Genomic DNA, 21,866 nt, shown 5'->3' with positions numbered 1-21,866 from the left:
CTCAGCGCCGAGCCGGTCAGAGCGTTTGCAGGAGGAGGACGAGACCAGGAATGGTTTGCACCATTGCCAGGAGCATCAGGGGGTTGCACCACTTGGGCGCTGCTCCCAGCTTGGCTGGTTTCGCCCGAGCAGCCCCGTGCTCTGCAACCCACCCACTGTGCCCATGGGCACCCTGACCACGAAACTGCAGGGGGATGAGGGTGGACACAAGCACCGCTGAGTGGCGGGAATGCCCCTTGGGAAAGCTGGGGACGGCCTCTGCACCCAGCAGTGCCAGAGCGGCCGCCACCGCCGCGCTGCCCACGTACCATTGACCGGCTTCTGGTGCATGGAGTCCACAAAGTGGCGGGGGTTTTCGATGGTGTACTTGAGATCCCGGACGGTGTGCGAGCCCGTGCCTTCGCTCCACATGCCTTTCTTGGCGGACTTGGCCTGCTCCTCCAGCTCCGCCAGCCTGTTCTGCTCAGGACTGCAAAGGAAGAACAGGGATGAGATAAACCCGTGCGGGCCTCGATGCGCCAGAGCTGGGACCTGGGACGTGCAGGCAGGACACAGGTCGAGGGAGGGGATCCTGCCCCTCTGCTCAGCCCTGCTGAGGCCACATCTGCAGGATTGTGGCCAGTTCTGGGCTCCACAGGACAAGAGGGATGTGGAGCTGCTGGAGAGAGGCCAGCGCAGGGCTACGAGGATGATCAGGGGCCTGGAACATCTGCCCTGTGAGGAGAGGCTGAGGGAGCTGGGCCTGTTCAGCCTGGAGAAGAGAAGGCTGAGAGGGGACCTGAGCAGTGTCTAGAAGTACCTCAAGGGAGGCAGTGAGGAGGATGGGGCGGCCTCTTTTCACTGGTGGCCACCGACACAACTAGAGGAAACGGCCAGAAACTGAAACACCAAAAGTTCCACAGGAACTTAAGGAAAAATTCCTTCCCAGTGAGGGTGCCAGAGCCCTGGAACAGGCTGCCCAGAGAGGTTGTGGAGTCTCCTTCTCTGGAGATCTCCAAACCCGCTTGGACGCAGTCCTGTGCCACGTGCTCTAGGTGACCCTGCGTGTGCAGGGGTTGGACTGGATGATCCCTAGAGGTCCCTTCCAACCTTCACCATTCTGTGACACCGCGCGCTCCAGCACACCTCGGCGGCAGGAACATCCGTCACAACCCTCGTCCTTGGAGCTGGACCACCCCAGCCTGGATGGGCACAGCCGGGTGAGGGGGTTTGTGCTGCCGGGCAGGAGCAGAGCCACCCCAGCGCCCCGCGCTCCCCTTCCAGGGTGGGAAGCAGCAGCACCCATCGCTCTAGGAGGAGGCAGCCAAACCCCTCACGAAGGAAGAGGCTGCCAAGCACTGTCATAACCCATTATTTAAATGGCCATTAAATAAATGGGTTTTTTCAGCTTTCTCAAGCCCAGCTCAGGGCAAAGCTGCAGCCTGCTGAACGCCGAGGTCCCCGCAGCCACCCGCCATGAGTGTGGCTCAGCGTTTTCCATATCTCCATATCTCCCTGTCTCGCTTCCCTCTGGCACACAGGCCAGGCCAGAAGAGCCAGGCACAGATTTAGGGACGAGCTTCACCCCTCACACGGGGGAGCCCAGGGAGGCTGCAGGTCAGGGCCGCTCCGCATTGCCCAGATGACTTCCCCGTGCAAACCTCCTTGACCAGGACAAGCCACCAAGCAGAGCCCGAGCTGCTGCTCGAGCAGATGTCCCTGGAGCAGGGCCAGGGTGACAGGCCGACACGGCCGACCTCGGCTTCGGCAGGGAAAGCAGGGACAGGGCAGAGCATCGTGTCGTCGTGCTCTCAGCTCCTCTCCCTGGGCCAGAGCCCTCCTTGAGGTGGCTAAAAGCAGGTTTCATCCCAGGATCAAGTGGGGCGTTTGCTCCGGATCCTGCTTTGATGGATGGCTGAACCTCCACGGAGCATCCTAGCAGCACCAGCCTCCACTGGGCTGCCAGGGCCACCCACTCCAGTGCCAAGTCCATGCGGTGAGACAGGCACGGGCACAAGTCACCTGCATCCTTACGGAGCGGGATCCACCACATTCCACAGAGCCAGCAAAGCCGTGGGATTGCTGGGCACGGGGAGCTCATCCCCATCAGGGAGCTCATCCCCTTCATTCCCAACCCTGCCTGGCCGAGCTGCCCCTCTCCGCCTGCAACCAGCAGAGAGAATCGCATTTCACAGCCTTGGAACCAAACCCAAATCACAGCCCAGCACACGTGGGGCTTGCAGGGCCTCTGGGCAGTTCTTTGCAAGCCCGAAATGAAAAAATTGCCGGTTCATGAAAAACTATAAAGCCAGCTCATGAAAGAATATAAAGCCTAGTGAACACAAGCCTTCAGGTGAGCGAGCTCCATGCTCCCAAGCGCTCCCTCGTGCCCAAGTGGCCCATGCAGTGCTAAAAGCTGCACAGCACTGAGCCAAAATCCTTGGATTTACAGTGGGCAGCGGGAGCGAGATGGCACCGCTCCCGTGCCACGCGTGCCTCCGGGTTCTGGGTGCAGCAGCGAACACAACCCCGGGCGTTTTGCTGGCACAAGCGCTGGGGCTGCTTGGCCACAAGCTGAGTGATCAAATGACCTGGTGGCAGCAGCACGCGCAGCCTGGGCAGCTCTGCGTGAGCGCCCGCTGTGGTCACGGCCTGGACGGGCCCGACCGGGGTCCCCGAGGGGCTCCCGGGATAGCCCGGTCATGCATCCATACGGATATCACACAGGGACGGCCGGAGCTTGGGGCTTCCGCGCCGCAAGCCGGGAATGGCAGAGCCGCGTGCCCTTGGCCGCGCTCCTCGGCTTGCACATCGTACCTGGTTGCGGACCGTGCTGCTGCGAGCCCTGCTCCGCGCTCGGAGAGCGCCCGAGCGTGCCGGGAAGGGTCTGGGAAGCGGCACGGGCGAGCTCCCAGCACAGGGAGGGGAGCAGTGTCCTCCCGGTGTTCACAGGGCTGCCACAAAGGCCATCTGTGCCCTGTAACGCAGCAGCAAGCCCCAGGCAGGCTCCCCCAGCACCAGGCAGCGAAGTCTCCCAAGCTAGTGATTCCCAATGGGACCAGGCTGCCAGGCTCGGCACCTCCATGCAGGATCCAGCAGGAGCAGCAGCCCCTGCAAGCCAGGCAGCGGTACCGGCATCACCTGCCCTGCGCGAGCTAAAACACCTCGACTCCACACTAGGCTTTGCTTCCAGCGCTCCAAAAATCCGCAGCTTTGCAGCTCCGGAGGCCCACAGCAAGCCCAGCACCAGCAGGGAACGACACGGATAAAAGCCGAGCCCTGCACCTCCGCTCCTCAGTGCAAGAAGCACCCAAAGCGCAGGGGATAAGGGAGGCGATGGCATACGTACTTATTGGCTCGGATTCCTTCCCGGCGGGAGGCCAGTCCTTCTGCCACGAGCGACTCCGCTATGTTCTCGCCGCTGGTGTCTGCGGAGAGAGGAGAGGGCATGAAAGGCGCTTGCAGGAAGCCCACGGCGCTCCCAGGACACGAGGCAGCGCGCGCAGACCGCGAGCTCCTGCGCGAGCCGCTCCAGCGGGAACACCCGCGACGACATTCCCGGATGCATTCCGTGCCCATCCCAGCTGTGCGTCCTCCCGGCACCCCACGGAGAAGTGAGCGCCATCCCGGAGGCGGCTCCGGGCCACGGTCCGTGTCCGCGCTCCTGCCGCGTCTCCTTTCCCTGCGCCACGGACAGCACTGAAGCCAGGCAGCACCTGCAGCATCTCCCTATCAATTGTACTTAAACCCTGACAAACGTCAGCAGGAAACGTTTTATGCCTCGTTTCTCACCGCGGCAGCTGGGATTTAGCACCGAGGAAGACACCGAGCCCGGAGGCACCCGTGCAGGGTGGCTGCAGATAAGCGAGACGGAGCGGTCACGATGGCACTCAACAGCAAAGCACCTTTCCAGATTTATCTGTCACGGGCAGCAAATCAAGCCCTGCCCGTTGGTGATAAACGCAGAGTTGTGTTGGGCTGCCCAATGGAGCAGGATGGCTGCAGACCTCGGGCACAGCAGCTTTCCCAAGGGAAGCTGCGCTGGGAAGAGCCTGGGCAGCCGCGGCGGGAAGGGGACCCTGCCCCTCTGCTCAGCCCCGGGGAGGCCACAGCTGGAGCTGGATCCGGGGCTGGGACACGGAGCCGCTGCGGAGCGGCAGGGAAGGGCTCCGGCGGGAGCGGGACACGGAGCGGCAGGGAAGGGCTCCGGCCGGAGCGGGACACGGAGCGGCAGGGAAGGGCTCCGGCGGGAGCGGGACACGGAGCGGCAGGGAAGGGCTCCGGCCGGAGCGGGACACGGAGCGGCAGGGAAGGGCTCCGGCGGGAGCGGGACACGGAGCGGCAGGGAAGGGCTCCGGCGGGAGCGGGACACGGAGCGGCAGGGAAGGGCTCCGGCGGGAGCGGGACACGGAGCCGCTCTCCGGGAGGAGAGGCTGGGCCTGATTAGCCTGGAGAAGAGAAAACTGAGAGGGATCCTGTCAATGTATAAAGTATCTGAAGGGAGTGGGTCCAGTGGATGGGGCCAGGCACTCAGCGGTACCTAGTGACAGCACAAGTGTCAGCTGGCATGAACAGAAACACAGGAAATTCCAGACAAATGCAAGAAAATTCACCACGAGCTCAATTTAACACTGGCTCAGGTTGCTCAGGGAGCTGCAGAGTCTCCATCCTTGGAAATGCTCCCAACCCATCTGGACGCAGCCCCCTGCAAACTGCTCTAGCTGGAGCAGGGGTTGGACCAGGTGATCCCTGCCAGCCTCGAGTGTTTGGGGACTGTGAGAGGAGAAGACTCCCTGCCACAAGAGGGTTTGAGGTGACAGCGGTGTCCCCAGCCCAAAGCGGCTGCTGGGACACAAGCTCCTGTAGGACAAGGGAGGCTGCAGAGGCCGGTGCAGAGGACACCAGGGATGCACATCTGGAGGCCAACAGCTGGAGCCACCTCGGGACACCCAGCTCAGCCCTGCCGGCTCCTCCTGGAAGGGTCCTGCCAGCCTGGAGCAGATGGCGAGTCCCGCAGCCAGCAAGTGACGCGCCGGCGTCACCGCGGGAGCAGCCGGGGTCCCCCCCAAAGCACCCGGTGCCAGCCGGGTCTTAAAGCCGTCCCCAAAGCAGCTCCTGCACCTTGCAGGAAACGACCTGCGCGCGTTGCTGCTCCTGCACCTGCAGAGGTGCCGCAACGCGCCCGGCTCCGCGAGGCACCGGGGCAGGACGTGCCGCTCCAAGGCCGCTCCAGCCTGCCCAGCTCCCAGCGTTGCTGCCTCCGCGTTCCCAGGTGCCCGATGCCATGCGGGAACGGCCGGTTTTCCTGCTCGGTTCCCACCCGGTTGCACTCGCAGTGCTTAGGGAGCTGCTCCGTCTCGGCCCCAAGGACAGTCCCCATGGCCACCAGCTTCCCCAGGGGACCCCAGGGCCAGGTCCAAGCTGGCACAGGAGCAGCTCATGGTTTGGGACAGGGAGATGGCTGCAGTCCATGGGCATCGCACATCACCTGCGGGATGGCCACGTCTGCCAGACTCAGCTCCGCTGCCTCCATAAGAGCCACAGGTAAATGAATTCCCCCCGGGAGGCTTCCATGAGCAGCAAATGGAAATCCACGGGAACTCGCTCAGCACCGAGACGCAGCAAGGGCAGCTCCGGGGCCGGCCGCGCTCCCGCGCGCGCCGCTCACCTTTGCCCAGGTACACCATGCCGTACTCGCGGCCCTGCGGCGTCTTGTACTCCACGGTGAAGCACACCTCCTTCCCGATGAGCTTCTTGCGCAGGAACTCGCGCGCGGGGAAGCCCCAGGGCTGCGGGGAGAGAGGTCGGCGTGAGCTGGCGGGGACACGCGGGGACCCGCGCGGCCCTCCCTGCGCGCCGCGTTGCTCGACGCGCTCCTGCAGCGACCGGAGGCCGCTAAGGAGCCCGCGACGCGATGACACTATTACTCCAGGAGGGAAATGCTGCTGCTCTCCCCCTGTTCCCCTTGCGAAGGGTCAAGATTGGGTCCCGGGATCCTGGCGCTCCTGTTGGCAGCTGGCTCTGAGCTCCAGAGCGCCTCGTGCTCGGCCACCTCCACCGCCAGCACCGAGCCCAGGGCAGAGGCTCCGGTGCCGCTGACCCCATGGCGCAGGGGGAGCCCGGAGCTGCTGGACTCCGGTTCCAGGCGCGGGGAAGCAGCCGGAGCCCTAATTGCACCTTAACTGCTGGGGCACGAGGAGACTCGGTCCGCATCCCGCGCCCGAGCACCGGCAGCGTGATAAAGCACCAGGGAGGCTTTAAGCACCCTCAAATTAATGCTCTGCCATCTAAAGGCAATTAGGTGCCCGCTCAGTGGCACCGAGGATGCATCTCCTGCCTCTCCTCCCCTGAAGGCTGGAAATTAGTGGGGAAAACTGGCTGGAGAGCTGCCTCCAGCTCCACAGCACGAATCCCCCTCGGTGCCACCTCGCAGAGAGAGCGGCAGCGGGCACCGAAGCCCCGTCCGCGTGCCCGGCGGGAGCGCCTACCTCATCCGGGGTGTCCTTGGCGTCGGGCTGGCCGGCGGCGGCGCGGCGCGCCAGGTTGCCGGCGCGGATGTTGCTCAGGTTGATCTGGCGCTCGGGGGGCGGCCCGCCGCGGGGCTGCCCGCGCACGATGATGGCGCAGCCCGAAAGCACCTGCGGGGAGGCAGAGAGGTGGCACGCGGGCACACGAGGGTCGAGGCTGGAAGGGATCGTCTAGTCCCACCCGCCTGCTCAAGCAGGGGTGCCCAGAGCACACGGCACAAGGTCATAGCGGGGAGCGCGCGTCCAGCGCGCTTGGTGCACACGCGCTCCGGGACCCGCATGTCACCCCACACAGCCCTCCCGTGCCTGGAAAAGCAGCAGGCGAGCGAACCAAGCTGGGAAAATACATCGGCAGCAGCCACCGGCCCCGGCGAGCCAAGGGTTCCATCCGGGATCTGCTCCGGCTGCTTTCCCGGGAGCGAGCCCCGCGGGCCGCCGGCGCTCCGGAGTTCTGCAGCGAGCTCGTCGGCGCCGTGAGGGTCCATCAAGGTGTCCCTGCACCCTGCGTGGAGCCACTTGCAGCTGCGCCCGCTGCATCTCCCATGGCCAATCCGCATCCTTGCGGCATGCGCTGGCAGCTCGCACGGCCGCAAGAACCTCCGCCCGGAGGGGACACCGCAACCAAGCGGCCCGGCCCCGCCGTCAAAGCTGCATCGGTGCAAGAGGTGCCCAAAGCACTTGGGAAATGGGGATTTCGGGTGCAGCCGGGGAGGCCCGGCCTCACCATCTGCCCCGCGGCCGCTCGCGGAGGAGCGTTGCCGCGCGCTTGCTGCGCGGAGCGGCCAGGCCCGGGGCCTCCTGGAGGGTAAGCGCACCCGTGCTGCTCCTGCTGGCGTTCTACAGCACGTGGAAAACTCAAATTTCAGGAGCTGTGAGTTTTGGAAGCATTCCCTGCAAAAGCGTAACGAGGTAAAACGCTGCCAAGACCAAAGTCCTGTGGCCGGGGCCGCCGCCAGAGGCAGCCCCGGGCAGCGGAGCGGGGCAGGGCCAGCCCTATCTGCTAAGTAACCGCTCCAGGGTCACGCAGATAAACCTGCGAGGGAGAAACCTGCCGGGAACAGCTCCAAAAACAAGGACACCCAAGCTGGATGTCTCACGTGCACCCAGGCTGCAGCAACCAGCACCATCCTGCCCGGAAAAGCAGGAGCTTTCCCAACCGCTCCGATCTCCGGCAAGGCTGCAGCTGCCCACAGCTGCCAGCTGCAGTTCCCTCCGTCCCTCCAGACGCTGCTCCCTTCCCGCTGAAACGGCTCCGGTCCCGTGCTCGCGATCCCAGCGCACGCAGGAAGCCCCAGGGTTGCAGGGTCTCCGCGGCTTCCCGCCTACTCCATCGCATCCAGGGGCTAAAGCGCTCGTGCCCATTGCGATAGCTGCTCGTTCCAGGGTGGAAGTTGCACTCGGAGGCGGCTCCGTGCCTGGCACGGCATCCGTGGGCTCGCCTGCCTCCCGCACGGACACTGCCGGAGGCTCTATCCACTGCGGGACCCGCTGCTCCGGCTGCCGAGAGCCGAGCTCCAAATCCAACCTGGAGTCGCAGCGCGTGGAGCAAAGCCGCAGCAATGCCCAAGGCTCAAGGACTGGAAGTTTCCTTGTGGTAATTAACTTCGATCCTTAATTTTCAGGGCTTTGGGAAACGAGGCAGGTGCTGCTAGCTGTTCCATCCCATCGGCACGAACCCGTGGAGGTCAGGAAGGGTCTGTGGGAGCAGAGCCTCCCCACGCGGGGCGCCGGGCTCCCCGGCTCGTCCTCCCGGCAAGCGTGTCCGATCGCAGCGGCTCCTGCTTGGAGCGATGGCCACGGCCAGGCCGGGCGCTTCGGGGGACGGAGCAGCACGGGGCGGCTGCCGCTGCCCATCCCGTGCCAAAGCCACCAATTACCTCCTGCTCCAGCCCCGGAGCTGGGAAAGCCGCCGCCAGCGGGTGCAGGGTGCCTGCGGCTCCGAGCTATCCCATTCCCGGGGGCAGGAAATACATCTCCAGGTTCACAAACCTGCACCGGGAACCGCAGGCACAGACGAGCTCCAAGCGGAGCGCTCGGCTCCTCGGGGTAGCGGCAAAGCACCCGGCGGCTTCGCAGCCGCCACGAGCCCCGCGGCGCAGGAGGGACCCAGGGTGCCCCATGCGCCCGTGCAAGGGGCGCGTGGAAGCGTCGCCCTAACCGAGAGTTTCCTTCCTCCGCGCGGGGCTCCCCGGATGCATCCTCAGAGCCGCCCCATCGCCGGCTGCACCCTCGAGAGCGGCTTTTAGCTTAAAGTCACCCACGAAACACGTCACAGCTGGAAGCGGCCGCGGCAGCGACGCCGGCCGGGTTTGCAGCCCTGCAAGTGGAGCGAGGTGCAAACGCAGGTGCCGCGAGGAGCATGACGGGGACCCCGGGGACTTCCAGCAATCCGGCACGCCCTGGGATTGCCCCCAATCTCCCAGGGCTCCTGAGCACGGCATCCGCAGGGATCTCCGTGCTCCGGCACAGGCTCGGCTGCTTATCCCGAGTCATGCCATGGATCCGTCGGCTCGGCCGGAGCCGGGCTCCCCTCCGCGACAGGCCGAGCGCCGTGATCGACTGTCCAGGCAGGATTTCCCTTTTCCTCCCACAAAAGTGGCGTGCGGGGTACGCGCTGCACCGGGGACAACGCTCCCCGAGCCAACAGCAGCCGCAACGCGGGTCCCCAAGCAGCACCACGGACCCAGCACGGATGTCCCGTGCGGACGGGACGGCTGCAGCACCCGAGTCACCCCCGAGGTTCCTGTTGCACCGTTTCTCTCGCAAGGGGGATTCGCGCCTTGGCTTTGAAGCCCACAGGGGATTAACGGGCGAGATTGGGGCATGGAGGAACCCCCCGGTCGGGCAACCGGGTAAGAATTCCCAGTGCAGACGGGCCCGATTCCCATTGCAAAGGGCCCTTCCCGGCACCGCCGCCCGCAGCCGCCTCCGGAGCCGCTCCCGGCGGCGCAGTGGGATGCGGGACCCCGGGCCGGAGCCTCCCGGGAGCGGCGCGGGACGGCGGCGCGCGCGGAGCGAGCAGGAAGCGCGGCGGCGGGTCCCGGCCCGGGCGCTTCCTGCTCGGCCGCGCTCGGGAAGCGCCGCGCGGGGCGGGAAGCGGCGGCGGCGGCGGCTCCTCCCGCCGCGGGACGCGGGCCGGGGGTCTCCGCTCCCCGCTCGGTCCCGCGGCCGGGCCCCGGCGGGTCTCCCCTCCCCGGTCGGTCCCGCGGCCACGTGCGCGGTGCCGGGCCTGGCCGCGCTGCCCGGTCGGGAGCCGCTGCCTTCGCGCCCCGGGCACCGGCGCCGCACGTGCTGGGGGGGTTCGGCTCCCGAACCGGGACGGGAGCAGCGCGGGGCTCCCAATGCGAGGGGTGGCCCCGGTGCCCCCCGGTTCGGGAAAGGCACGAAGGGCGCTGGACACGCGGTGGGGGGCACGGGAGGCCGCTTCCCGCGGGCAACGTGCACGGGGGGCCCGTGCACGGTAGTCCCGGGGCAGAGTGCACGGGGGTCCCGCTCACAGGGGTCCCGTTTCCCGCGGTACCGGAACCGAGAACGCACGGGGGTCGCCGTGCACGGGGGATCGGGCCCGGGAATGCACGGGCTGCCGTACACGGCGGTCCCGGTTCCCGGGACTCGGGACACACGCGGGTACCGTGCCCGGGAGGCCGTGCACGGGCCCGCTGCCGGGGGAGGCAGCCCCGGTGCCCGGCGAGCAGAGGGGCGCAGCGCCCGGCCCCGCGGGGCGGCGGGCAGCGCAGCGGGGCGGGGGTTCCCGGTAGGGGCGGGCGCGGCCCGGTACCGGGCCGGGGGGAGGGGGCGTCTCTTACCATCTTGACGATGCCGCGCTGGACGGCGAGGGGGGGCGCGGAGCCGCCCTGCCCGGGGGCGGCCACGGAGGCCATGGCGGGCGGCGGGCGGGGCGGGACCGGACCGGACCGGGACGGGGACCGGGTGGCGGCGGCGGGGAGAGAGGCGGACGGAGCGGCGCGAGCGGCGGGTGCGCGGAAGGGGCCGAGGGGCGGGGCCGCGCGCCGAGGGGGCGGGGCCTCCGCGCGGGGCTGGGCGGGGCCACCGCGCGCCCCGCCCCGGCCGCCCGAGCCGCGCAGGCGCGCGCCGCCCCCGCCGCCCCGGCCGCCGACCAATAGGCGCGCGGTGCCGCCGCCGGCTCCGCCCACCGCCGCCGCCCGGTGGCCAATGGCGGCGCGCGGCGCCGCGGCGCCGGCCCGGGAGAGGCCGCCGCGGGGAGGGCTGACGTCACGGGGCGCCCCGCCCCGCCCCCGGCGCGCGGGGCGGGACTTCCGGGGCACGCGGCGCCAGGGACACGTCGGCAGAGGGTTGCCCGGGCGCCCACGTGTCCGCCCGCGGGCGGGGGCGGGGCGCGGCGGGGCCACGCCCCCTGTGGCGTCACCGGTGCTACGTCACCGGCGCTACGTCACAACCCGCAGCCGCTCCGCGCGCAGCGCCGGGACCCGCTGCGGGGCCGGGTGGCAGGAGCGGGATCCCGGGGGCGGCCCGACCCGACCCGACCCGACCCGACCCGACCCGACCCGACCCGGTTCGGTTCGGTTCGGTTCGGTTCGGTTCGGTTCGGTTCCCTCCCCTCCCACAACCCTCGCTGCGCCCGCGGGGCCGCCGAAGCCCCGGCGACCCCGTCAAGGCGTCCCCGGGAGCCGGGGAAGCCCCTTCCTCTTTCAACCCTCCTCGGCGCTTGGGGTCCAGCTGCAGCCTCCGACCTTCTCCTCGCATTATAATAACATGTTACTTTACATATATGTATGTGCACGTGTGTACATTGGTGTGCTCATATGTATTTTGGCACAGGGGTACATGCGGGCGCCGGAGCCCCAGCATCGTCTCCTCTGTTATCCCGGCTCCCGGCGTTTCCATCCGCCCGTCTCCGTACTGCCCTCCCGCAGGGCCGGGGGGCAGCTGGAGGGCGCAGGGAGGGCCCCCCTGCCCGGTACGGCGCGGGCTCCCCGCGCTCGCATCCCGGATACTCCCCTGCCGCTCGGCTCCAGGCTCCGGTTATCCTCCTGGCGGGGCCGGACGCGTGCGGAGCGGCACGGCCGCGTTTCCGGGCTGAGCGCGGAATGTCCAGCTCCTAAACGCTCGTGAGGATGGAAACGTGGGGGAGAGTCGGCTCGGGGGAGCAGGAGCCCCCGGCCCGCGGCGCCTGGCGGAGCTCGGCTGTCCCTGCCAGGAGCGGGATGTGGGATTTGTTCCCTCCCTGCTGGGAAAAGGGACCGGGACGGTGTTGGTGCTTTGGCTGATGGGGAGTTGGAGCAGCGTTGGGAGCCCCTTGGGAAATGATTCCCCAAAGCTGTGGGGAAGCCCGACCTGCTGCTCGGCTCTGGCCATGGGAGGCTGGGCCTTTCCTTGGCAGGAGCCTCCTGATCCAGGTGCCGATCCCAGTCACGCCGGCCCCCAGAGCAGCCTCTGCCTCTCGCATGGGCCTTTGCAGAGCCGCTGCCTCCTGAGAGCCCAGGAGAGCCCGGAACGGCTGGAGAGGTGGGGAAATGCCCGGCGCTCTCCTGTCCGTGGAGGCTGCCTCCCCCCTGGATCCATGGGACAGGCTGGGGCCCGCGGTGGAGATCGCTCCGCAGCCACAGGAGAGGTCATGATGGGGACCTGCGTCCAGGGCCGCGATGGCACCTGCCAACGGGAGCTGTGCGGGAGCCGACAGCATCCCTGTCCTGCATCCGCATCCTGCTTTCCCACCCTGCATGCGCATCCTCTTCCAGTGCAGCACTGTGCATCCGTCCTGCATCCCCATCCCGTCCCAGTGCGGCAGTGTGCATCCATCCTGCATCCCTGTCCTGCACCTGCATCCCTGTCCTGCACCCTTGTCCTGTTCCCGTTCAGCACCGCACCCCCATCCTGTTGCTGCGCCAGGGCACTGCATTCCTGTCCTGAATCCCTGTCCTGTATCCCCATCCTGGCACTGTGCAGCACTGCATCCCTGCCTCGTGTCCCCATCCTGTCCTTGCATAGCACTGCATCCCTGTTCTGTATCCCTGTCCAGCACTGCACCCCCATCCTGTCACTGTGCAGTACTGCATCCCCATCCTTCATCCCTATCCCACATCCCCATCCTGCATCCCTATCCCACATCCCCATCTTGCATCCACATCCTGCATCCCCATCCTGCATCCCTGTCTTTTACCCCCATCCTGTCCCCGTGCAGCACTGCATGCCCATCCTGCTCCCAGCCAGCGGGCGTTGTCACCTGCACCAAGGTGTCTGGAATAAAGCTCCACGGTGCCGGGACACCTCCTGGGAGACACTGGTGCCGCTGGCCCGGAGGGGACCACCCAGCCCCGATGTCACCCCTGCCGGATCTGAGCCCTGCGTCACCCAGGGGGAGCGGGACCAGCTCCGCGCCCAGCCTGGGGACATCCCTTGTGCTGCCACGTGCCATCGCCATCGGCCTCCCGGGTGCTGAGCAGCGGTGCTGGGCCAGGACCGGGAGAGCACCTGGGCAGCGCCGTGACACCAGGGGGACGTGGAGGGGACACAACCCACCCACCTGCTGCTCTCCGGGGTCCCGGCAGTCCCGTCCGTGACGGCTGCAGTGGGAAAAGGCCGTGGAAGCGGAGTGTCCTTCCCGGAGCAGCCGAGCCCTGCTGTGGAAGCCAGGGGACCAGCCATGGCATGGGCAGATCCCGGCGTTCGGCCACGGTCCCCGGCTGCCCCATGCGCTGGAATGAGCCGCGCTCGGCTTGGGCACCACGGTCCTGCTTGGAGAGACGATCACGGTGCCGCACGACAGCCGGTAGCGCCGGTCACGGTCACCGTTACCATCCTGCGTCCCTGCGCGCACGCGAGCGCGAATATCGTCAGCGGGGAACGGCTCCGCCGACGGAGCAGCTTCCACAGGCTGGAACCGGGGCTCGAGAGCGGAGGCACCGGGAGCGCAGGAGGCTCCGCGCGACGGCAGCGGGTGCGGGACAGGGCAGGGAGCAGCAGCCCCGGCCCGGTTGGAGCCGCCTCCTGCCCGGGGCTCCGCACCGCGCCAGGCGCCGCCGGGGCCAAGCGCGCGGCGCGGGCAGGAGCGGGGAGGGCGAGCGGGGCAGCCCCGAGCGCTCCCGGCGCCGCCACCCGCCCGAGCCCGCGGGGCTCCGCTCAGCGCCGGCCCGGTCGGCCCGGCCGCGCTGCGCTGCCCCGGGCGCTGCCTGCGCCTCGGGGCGCACGGGGCCGGCGGAGCCGCCCTCCCCACCGGCTCCGCTCACCGGGGCCGCCCGCTCTGCCATAGCCCCCCACCTCACCCCCAACCCCGCCCGGGGCACCGATATCTCCCGCCTCCCGCCCTCCCCCGCCCGCAGCGGGGCCGGGAGCGGCGGGGCGGCGGCGCGCGCCTTGGAGAGGCGGCTCCGTGCGCCCTGCGCTGCGCGGGGCGGCCGCGGCCTCCGGGGGCTCCCGGCTGCCGGGGCAGCGAGGGGAGCAGCGGCAGGATCAAACCGGACCGGACCGGACCGGGTCGCCCCTCGCCCCGTTCCTGCGCCGCGCCGCGCGCCTCCTCGCCGCCTGCGCCCCGTTACGCACGGGGCTGCCGTGGTCCCGCGGCCCCAGCGGGCACCCCACGGGCGCCTCAGCGGCCGCAGCGGAGCGGGAGGCCCGGCCCCGCGTGGCGGCGCCCCCCGCCCGGCCTGGCCCGGTCCGCTCCCGCGGGCGGCCCCAGGGGGGCTGGCGCGGCCCGGGGGCGGCGGGGGGGGGGCCGGCCCGGCTGCGCGGGGGCCGGGGGCGGCGCGGGCCCGGGCCCCGCGGGCCGTGGTTAATGTGTAATTCGGAGCATATGGCACCGTTCAAAGGCGGCCCGTGCGGCGGCGGCGCGGGGGGCCGGGCGCGGGGCGCTCGTGCCGGGCCGCGCGGCGGGGCCGGGCGCGCAGGGCCGCCCCGCAGGGCTCCGCGCTCGCTAATATTTGCTCTTCAAATATTTTGCTGGGAGGTTTACAACGGGCTTTTATCTGCGGCCCGGGCCAGGGGGGCCATCTGTGCCGGGCCGCGGGCTGCGCCCCGGGCCGGCCCCGCGCGCCCGGCCGCCCCGGCCTGCGCTCTGTTTGTTCAAAGCAGAAAAAAAAAAGAATATGTAATAAAGAGGAGCCTGGCCGGGCTTTATGGTGGACTCAAGAGCACTTTAGCAGATGGCAGGTGCGCTGCCCACGGCCTGGCCCTGTTTGCTCTGCAGAGAGCTCCGGAGCGCAGCCCCCCGGTGCCAAACCGCGCCGCGGGGCCGCGCTCGGGGCTGGCACCCGGGGAGCCTCCGCCGAGGGGCTGCGGAGCCCGGGCTGGTGCCGGAGCCGGGACTGATGTCGGTGCCGGGCCCAGCCCGGTCCGGCCCGGGGGGTGCCCGGTGCGGCGGGTCCCGCGGGGGCGGGCGGCACCGCGTGCTGTCCAGCGGCCGCGAGTGCTGAAATCCCGGCGGGCGCCGCCGCTCTTGGTCGTGCGCCCGCGCCCGTACCCGCATCCCGGAGCGCCGGGAGGGCCGAGCCCCCGGGCCGAGCGGGGGCAGGGGCGGGCCGGCCCCCTCCTCCCCTGCCTCCTCTTCCTCCCCGTGACATCATGGTCCAGCTGCCACCCGGCGCCACACGGCTCGGTGCGCACCCAGCTCGCACCCCGTGCGCACCCAGAGCGGCCCCGCTCGGCTCGGCTCCGGTCCCGGCTGCTGGTCCCGGCAGGACCCTGCGCCGCTCCACAGGTACCGACTCCGGTTCCACTCCCGCCCCGCGCCCGCGGGAGGGCTCCGCGCACACGCGTGCACAGAGGGGCGCGTGCGTGCCCTAGCACACGCGTGGAGCTGTGCACAGCGGGCACTCCCGGGGACATGTGCGCGCAGAAGTGCGCACGGAGACGCGCGCGTTTGCAGCTCGTGCCCCGCTCCGCACGCAGCCCTGCGCTCAGCTCCCGAGCCGGCAGCCGCCCCTGCCCTGCTGCGTGGCCACGCGGACCCCCTGCTGCAGCAGAGTCCCTTAGGGCTGAGTGGAATCTGCGTGGCCTCTGCCCCGCTCTGGGCCCATGGAATCATAGAATCGCTAAGGCTGGAAGGGACCGCTAGAGATCATCTAGTCCAACCCCACCGCACACGCAGGGTCGCCGGAGCACAAAGGCCAAGCTCGCTGCACTCCGGCTGCCCTCTGTGAGTGTCCCCAGGAGCTGGGAGGGCACCGGGCGGCCCCGGCGGCACCCACCGAGCCCTGGGCTGCTGCACAGACAGCACCGGCCAGCAGAGGCTGCGGTGGCCCCGAGGACTCGGGTGCCCGTGGGGACACCCGCTCTCTCATGCTCTTGGGCTGCCTCTTTTGTCCCACTCCCGCGGATCACATCCCCCTGCTGAGCCACAGGGATTTGCTGCACGTTACCAAATCTCCTCACTTAGCCACCGCCTTCAGGCCGGGCAGCGCTGCACGTGCACGGGAACGAGGGTGCTCCTTTCCAGCCCTTTCCACGCAGGTCCGGGAGATGGTACTGCAACTTCTGGTGGTGCCTCTGGCAGCCCCTGAGCCTCTTCCTGGGCAGGAAGGGCACCCTGCGCCCCCGGCGTCCCCATCCCTTTGGACTCCTGGGGGTGACAGGCTCCAGGGCAGTCTCTGCTCCCACACTTCACATTCTAGAGGAATATTCACCCTTGGGCCCCATGGGCAGGGGGAGCGGAGTGACAAGGCGGTGGGGTCACCTTTGGCCCCTGTGTTTTGCTGCTTTGCTGGGGTTCCCATGGTGGGTTTTGTTGTACCAGGGGCAGGAGACTGTGGCATCCGTGTGCACGTGCTTGGCACAAAAGGATCAGGACGTGGAGCCAGGGGAGGTGTGTGACAAACCAGGCAAGCACGGGGGTTGGGTGCAGGACTTGTGCTCGTGTGTGAGAAAATTCAGCCGTGATTTCTCCCTGCATGAGGAGCAAAGGCAGGAGGTTGGAGTGTCTCCAGCTGCAGGATGAGGAGCTTCTCATGGCCGTTTCTCTCACACTGAGGCCCGAGGGCTTTGGGGAGGGGATCAGTGTGTGACCACATGCGTGGGGAGCACCAGGGCAGGCCCCTGGTTTAGAGCAAAGAGAAGCTCAGAGGAGGCTGGAGTGGCTGGGGACAGTGGGGACAGAAGGACACTGAGTCCTGCATTGGCTTCCTAGCTGCCACCTGCCCTCTGGGAACTCTCCTCCTGCAGCCACCAGACTCTGCAGAGCTTCATGCTATTTCTGTCACCGCCTTTAGGGGCTGAGGAGCCCTGGAGTGATGTCCCCAGCACCCCTGGGTGTCTCCTCCCACCTTGGGCTCTTCTGTAGCTGGTGGCCAGGGTGGGTGGCCAAGTCCTGGCCACTCTTCCCAACCTGTTTCCCCAGCCAGGTGCCGAGGAGCCCCCGCACCGTGGAGCTGCCACCATGCAGCACCGAGGTGAGCACTACCACAACCCCTGGGCCATCTGTGTCCCCTTCCCTGGCCTTGGTGTCCCCTCCACTGCCCCAGCGTCTCCCTCACCCAGCCCGCGGCTCCCCAGGGCCCAGCAGCATCAACCAGCTTGGGGGGCTCTTTGTGAACGGCCGCCCGCTGCCCGTCTGCAAGAGGCAGAGGATCGTGGAGCTGGCGGCGCGCGGCGTGCGCACGGCGGACATCTCCCGCAGCCTGCAGGTGCACCGGGCAGGACGGGGACGGGGAACGGCGACAAGGACAGGGATAGGGACAGGGATGGGGATGGGAACGGGGATGGGGATGGGGACGAGGACAAGGACAGGGATAGGGATAGGGATGGGGAAAGGGACGGGGATGGGGATTGGGATTGGGATGGGGACAGGAATGGGGCTGGGGAAAGGGGTGAGGATGGGGATGAGGACAGGGACAGGGATGGGGACAGTGATGGGCATGGGGATGGGGAAAGGGAAAGGGACAGAGATGGGGATTGGGATGGAGACAGGGATGGGGACAGGAATGGGGATGGGGAAAGGGACGAGAATGGGGATGGGGATGGGGACAGGGATGGGGATTGGGATGGGGACAGGAATGGAGATGCGGAAAGGGATGGGGATGGGGAAAGGGATGGGGACGGGGATGGGGATGAGGACAAGGACAGGGATGGGGATGGGGAAAGGGACATGGATGGGGAAAGGGACAGGGATGTGGATGGGGATGAGGACAGGGACAGGGAAAGGGACGGGGATGGGTACAGGAATGGGGATGGGGATGGAGTCCGGGATGGGAACAGGACAGCTCTCACTGCCGCAGGTCTCCACTGGCTGTGTCAGCAAGATCCTGGGCCGCTTCTACCGCACGGGAGCCGTGGGGCCCAAGGCGATGGGGGGCAGCCGGCCGCGCGCCGCCACCCCCGCCGTGGTGGCCAGGATCGCGCAGCTCAAGCAGCAGCAGCCGTCGCTCTTCGCCCGGGAGATCCGCTGCAAACTGCAGGCCGAGGGCATCTGTGCCGGCAGCCGCGTGCCCAGCGTGAGTCCTGCACCCAGGACGTGCTGGTTTGGGCATGGGGACATGGGGCCCTGCGTGGCCCTGGTGACTGCCCCGGGGAGCCCCGTCCAGCCCCGGGCTCCCCCGCGGGGGCACAGCCCCTTCTCTCCTGCCCAGGTCTCCTCCATCAACCGGGTGCTGAGGAACCTGCAGAGCCACCAGCAGCTCCTGCCCTTTGCCAGGGACCCGCTGGAGCTGGGTGAGCCGAGACAAGGTGATGGCCAAGGGCACATGGCTGGGGGCACCAAGGGGTGCTCTTGGGGTGCAGAGGGCTCCTGCTACCAGCTGAACACGCGTGCATAAACACACATGTGCTTGCACATGTATGTGTGTGCATGCACTCACCTGCTCACACACCTGAACGTGTTCATGCACATGAACACATCCATGCACAGACATGCTTGCATGTGCATGTGCCCACATGGTTGCATGCCTGCATGCGCACACACACACACACGCACTTGCACGCGCACATGGCTGGCACCAGGTGAAGTGTCCCCTGACCCCCTGCCCTGGGACCCTTTCGCCCCATCTCCATCCTGGTCCTGCAGGCTGCCACTTTCCAACTGGACATAGAGCCGATGTCCCCATGAGGATCCCACGCCCAGTGAGGGGCTCGGAACCACCAGGGCCACGACAGCGCGGCAGGACCGTCTTCTCCAGCCAGCAGGCCCGGGAGCTGGAGGAAGGTGACGGGCTCGTGCCAAGTGCGCCGGCATGACGGGAGCGACCTGTTCTGGCGCGCTCATCCTGCCGCTCCTTGCAGAGTTCCAGAGGGGGCAGTACCCGGACACGCGCACCCGGGAGAGGCTGGCCAGCGCCACGCAGCTCCCGGATGCCACCATCAGGGTAAGGGACGCTGGGGACATGGGGGATGAGTATGGGCAGTGCAGCCCATTCGGGCCCCCAGCTCTGCTGCACTGCAGCGCCTGTGCACGGAAAGGCCAGTGCTGCAAACGGGCTTTTGGCACCGCATTTTGGTGCTGGGGGAACCGGTGTGGGACCACACCGGACCGGGTGCCCTCGCAGGGTGCCCGTGGCTCATCCCGCTGCTCCTCACCCAGGTCTGGTTCTCCAACAGAAGAGCCAAGTGGCGCCGGGAGGCCAAGCAGTGGCTGGAGGCCAGGAGTGGAGGTGAGGCCGGGAGCAGAGGTGAGGCTGCTTGTGGGGCTCGTGGGACACCAGGGACCGTGGTGGGACTGGAGCTGAGGCAGCACTGTCCCCGCAGGAACCTGGTGCGAGTGGCTCCTGCCCCCGTGGTCATGGGCCCACCGGCCGTCGCCACCTTCTGCCCTCCTGCTGCCGCCTTCCCCGTGCAGGTACGACCCGGCTCCTAGTCCCTGGCCACCATGCATGGCCAGGAGCATGAGAGATGCCGCTCACTGGGGGATGCCCCAGGGCATCTCCTGGGTGCTTTCCTGGGACACTATCCCAGATTGCTGCCCTAGGATACTCTAGCGGGATCCTCTCCTGAGGTGCTTTCCAGGATGCTCTCCTGGGTTGCTGCCCTGGGACACTATCCTTGGTTACTCTTGCAGGATTCTTTACAGGATGCTCTCGTGGGATGTTGTCCCAGGATACTCTCCAGCAGAAGCTGGGATGATTTCCTGGCTACTCTTGCAGAATGCTGTCCTGGGATACCCTTCCAGGATGCTTTTCTGGATGCTCATGTGGGGGAGATGCTCTTTTGTGATGCTCTTTTGGGATGTTCTCCCAAACATCCCTGGGATGCGCTCCTGGATACTGTTGGGATAGTCTCTGGGATGCCCCTCGTTCCCTGCTTTGCTCAGTTGCCCCAAGCACTCCGGGAGCGGCCCTGTGCAAGAGCAGGGGACATTCATGGGTGGCCCTGTGGTGATGTCCAGCACTGACCCCCAGTGACACAGGGTGCTGTCCCTGTGGTGATGCCCGGCGCTGGCCCCGCGGTGACACCGGGCGCTGGCCCCGCGGTGACACCCGGTGCCGGCCCCGCGGTGACACTGGGCACTGGCCCCCGCGGTGACACCCGGTGCTGGCCCCGCGCTGACACCGGGCACTGGCCCCTCGGTGACGCCCGGTGCTGGCCCCGCGGTGACACCTGGTGCCGGCCCCGCGGTGACACCGGGCGCTGGCCCCCGCGCTGACACCGGGCACTGGCCCCGCGGTGGCGCCCGGTGCCGGCCCCGCGGTGACGCCGCTCTCTGCCCCGCGCAGCAGCTCCCGGGCTGCCCCGCCGCCTGCCCCGCGGCCGCCCCGGCCCCGCTGCACCTCTGCGCGCCGCCCCCGGAGCCTGGGACGACGCCTGCTACGGTAACGGGGACAGGGGGCTCCGGGGGGGCCGGGGCGGGCCCTGGGGGCGGGCGGCGCCTGATCCCCCGCTCCCGTAGGCCTGGCCGCCCCCGCAGCCCCCCGCCCCGGCGCCCGGGGACCCCGCGACGCCCCCGCGAGCCGGACGGCGGCCCCGCCTGGCGCTGACGGGCCGGGGACGGGGGGCTGTGACCCCGCCGGTCCCGGCACGGCCGGGGCTCCCGGCGCCGGGCGGGGGCGGCCCTGGGCTCCGCGCGCCCTGCAGCGCTGCCCGCGCCGCTCCCGGCCGGAATCCGCGGCGGCCGCGTCCCTTCTCCAATAAAAGCGGTGGGCTGCCTTGCTCCGGAGCGGAGTCAGACCGAGGAGGGAAGGGCTCCTGTCCCCCGCGCCGCGGTGCAGCCGCCGCTCCTGTCCCCGTGTCCTGCTCCAGCCCCTGCTCCTGTCCCCTTGTCCTGCTGCAGGCCGGTGCTCCTGTCCCTGCGTCCTGCTCCAGCCACCGCTCCTGTCCCCGCGTCCTGCTGCAGCCGCTGCTCCTGTCCCTGCGTCCTGCTGCAGCCGGTGCTCTCGTCCCTGTGTCCTGCTCCGCCACCGCTCCTGTCCCCGTGTCCTGCTGCAGCTGGTGCTCCTGTCCCCGTGTCCTGCTCCGGCCACCGCTCCTGTCCCCGTGTCCTGCTCCAGTCCCTGCTCCTGTCCCCGTGTCCTGCTCCGGCCACCGCTCCTGTCCCCGTGTCCTGCTGCAGCCGGTGCTCTCGCCCCCATGGCACGGCCAGGTTCCATCCCTGTGCCCTGGTGCACCTGGCACCCCTGTCCCTGTCCCCAGGGCAGCCAGTGCTCTCATCCCGACGCCCAGTGCCCCCCGCGCTCCCATCCCTGTGCCCGATGCACCCTGTGCTCCCCTCCGCCAGGGCACCCAGCGCTCCCGTCCCTGTCCCCAGGGCACCCAGCACTCCCGCCCTGTCCCCTGGTACAGCCGTTCCCGTCCCCATGCCCGGTGCAGCCGGTGCTCCCGTCCCGGCCGCACCCAGCGCTCCCGTCCCCGTGCCCGGTGCAGCCGGCGCTCCCGTCCCCATCGCACCCACCGTTCCCGTCCCCATGCCCGGTGCAGCCGGTGCTCCCGTCCCGGTCGCACCCAGCGTTCCCGTCCCTATGCCCGGTGCAGCCGGTGCTCCCGTCCCCGTGCCCGGTGCAGCAGGTGCTCCCGTCCCCATGCCCGGTGCACCAGCGCTCCCGTCCCCATCGCACCCAGCGCTCCCGTCCCCGTGCCCGGTGCAGCCGGCGCTCCCGTCCTCGTGCCCGGTGCAGCCGGTGCTCCGTCCCGGTCGCACCCAGCGTTCCCGTCCCTATGCCCGGTGCAGCCGGTGCTTCCCGTCCCCATGCCCGGTGCAGCCAGCGCTCCCGTCCCGGTCGCACCCAGCGCTCCCGTCCCCGTGCCCGGTGCAGCCGTGCGCTCCGTCCCGGTCGCACCCAGCGCTCCCGTCCCCGTCCCCGGTGCAGCCGGTGCGTGCTCCGTCCCCATCGCACTCAGCGCTCCCGTCCCCATGCCCGGTGCAGCCGGTGCTCCCGTCCCAATCGCACCCAGCCGTTCCGTCCCTATGCCCGGTGCAGCCGGTGCTCCCGTCCCCATCGCACCCAGCGCTCCTGTCCCACCCAGCGC

General features: G+C 68.8%; 2 protein-coding genes across 2 annotated transcripts in view; one reads left to right on the top strand and one right to left on the bottom strand.

Moving 5' to 3' along the window:
• LOC104577743 (staphylococcal nuclease domain-containing protein 1-like) overlaps nt 1–10,436 on the bottom strand; it is an 84,059-nt gene extending 73,623 nt beyond the window's left edge. The window contains exons 1-5 of the mRNA XM_088535080.1: nt 10,313–10,436; nt 6,468–6,617; nt 5,648–5,768; nt 3,329–3,407; nt 309–469 (exon numbers count right to left, since the gene is read on the bottom strand). Coding sequence (XP_088391206.1) covers nt 309–469; nt 3,329–3,407; nt 5,648–5,768; nt 6,468–6,617; nt 10,313–10,387 — 586 coding nt within the window. The 5' untranslated portion in view covers nt 10,388–10,436. The remainder of the gene's footprint in view (nt 1–308; nt 470–3,328; nt 3,408–5,647; nt 5,769–6,467; nt 6,618–10,312) is intronic.
• Nucleotides 10,437–16,854: 6,418 nt separating this feature from the next.
• LOC148592396 (paired box protein Pax-4-like) lies at nt 16,855–19,060 on the top strand (the record flags this gene model as incomplete). The annotated part of the gene is made up of 6 exons (XM_088535092.1): nt 16,855–16,867; nt 16,971–17,101; nt 17,693–17,908; nt 18,044–18,125; nt 18,693–18,775; nt 18,991–19,060. Coding segments are annotated over exons 1-6 (595 nt in total), but the record flags the coding sequence as incomplete, so codon positions are not given.
• Between the last annotated feature and the right edge of the window lie 2,806 nt (nt 19,061–21,866).

Source organism: Tinamus guttatus, unplaced genomic scaffold, assembly GCF_059628265.1.
Source record: "Tinamus guttatus ecotype Peru unplaced genomic scaffold, ASM5962826v1 Tinamus_guttatus_pri_ptg000613l, whole genome shotgun sequence".
Taxonomy (NCBI): Eukaryota; Metazoa; Chordata; class Aves; order Tinamiformes; family Tinamidae; genus Tinamus; species Tinamus guttatus.
This window is presented reverse-complemented; position numbering and strand designations above follow the sequence as displayed.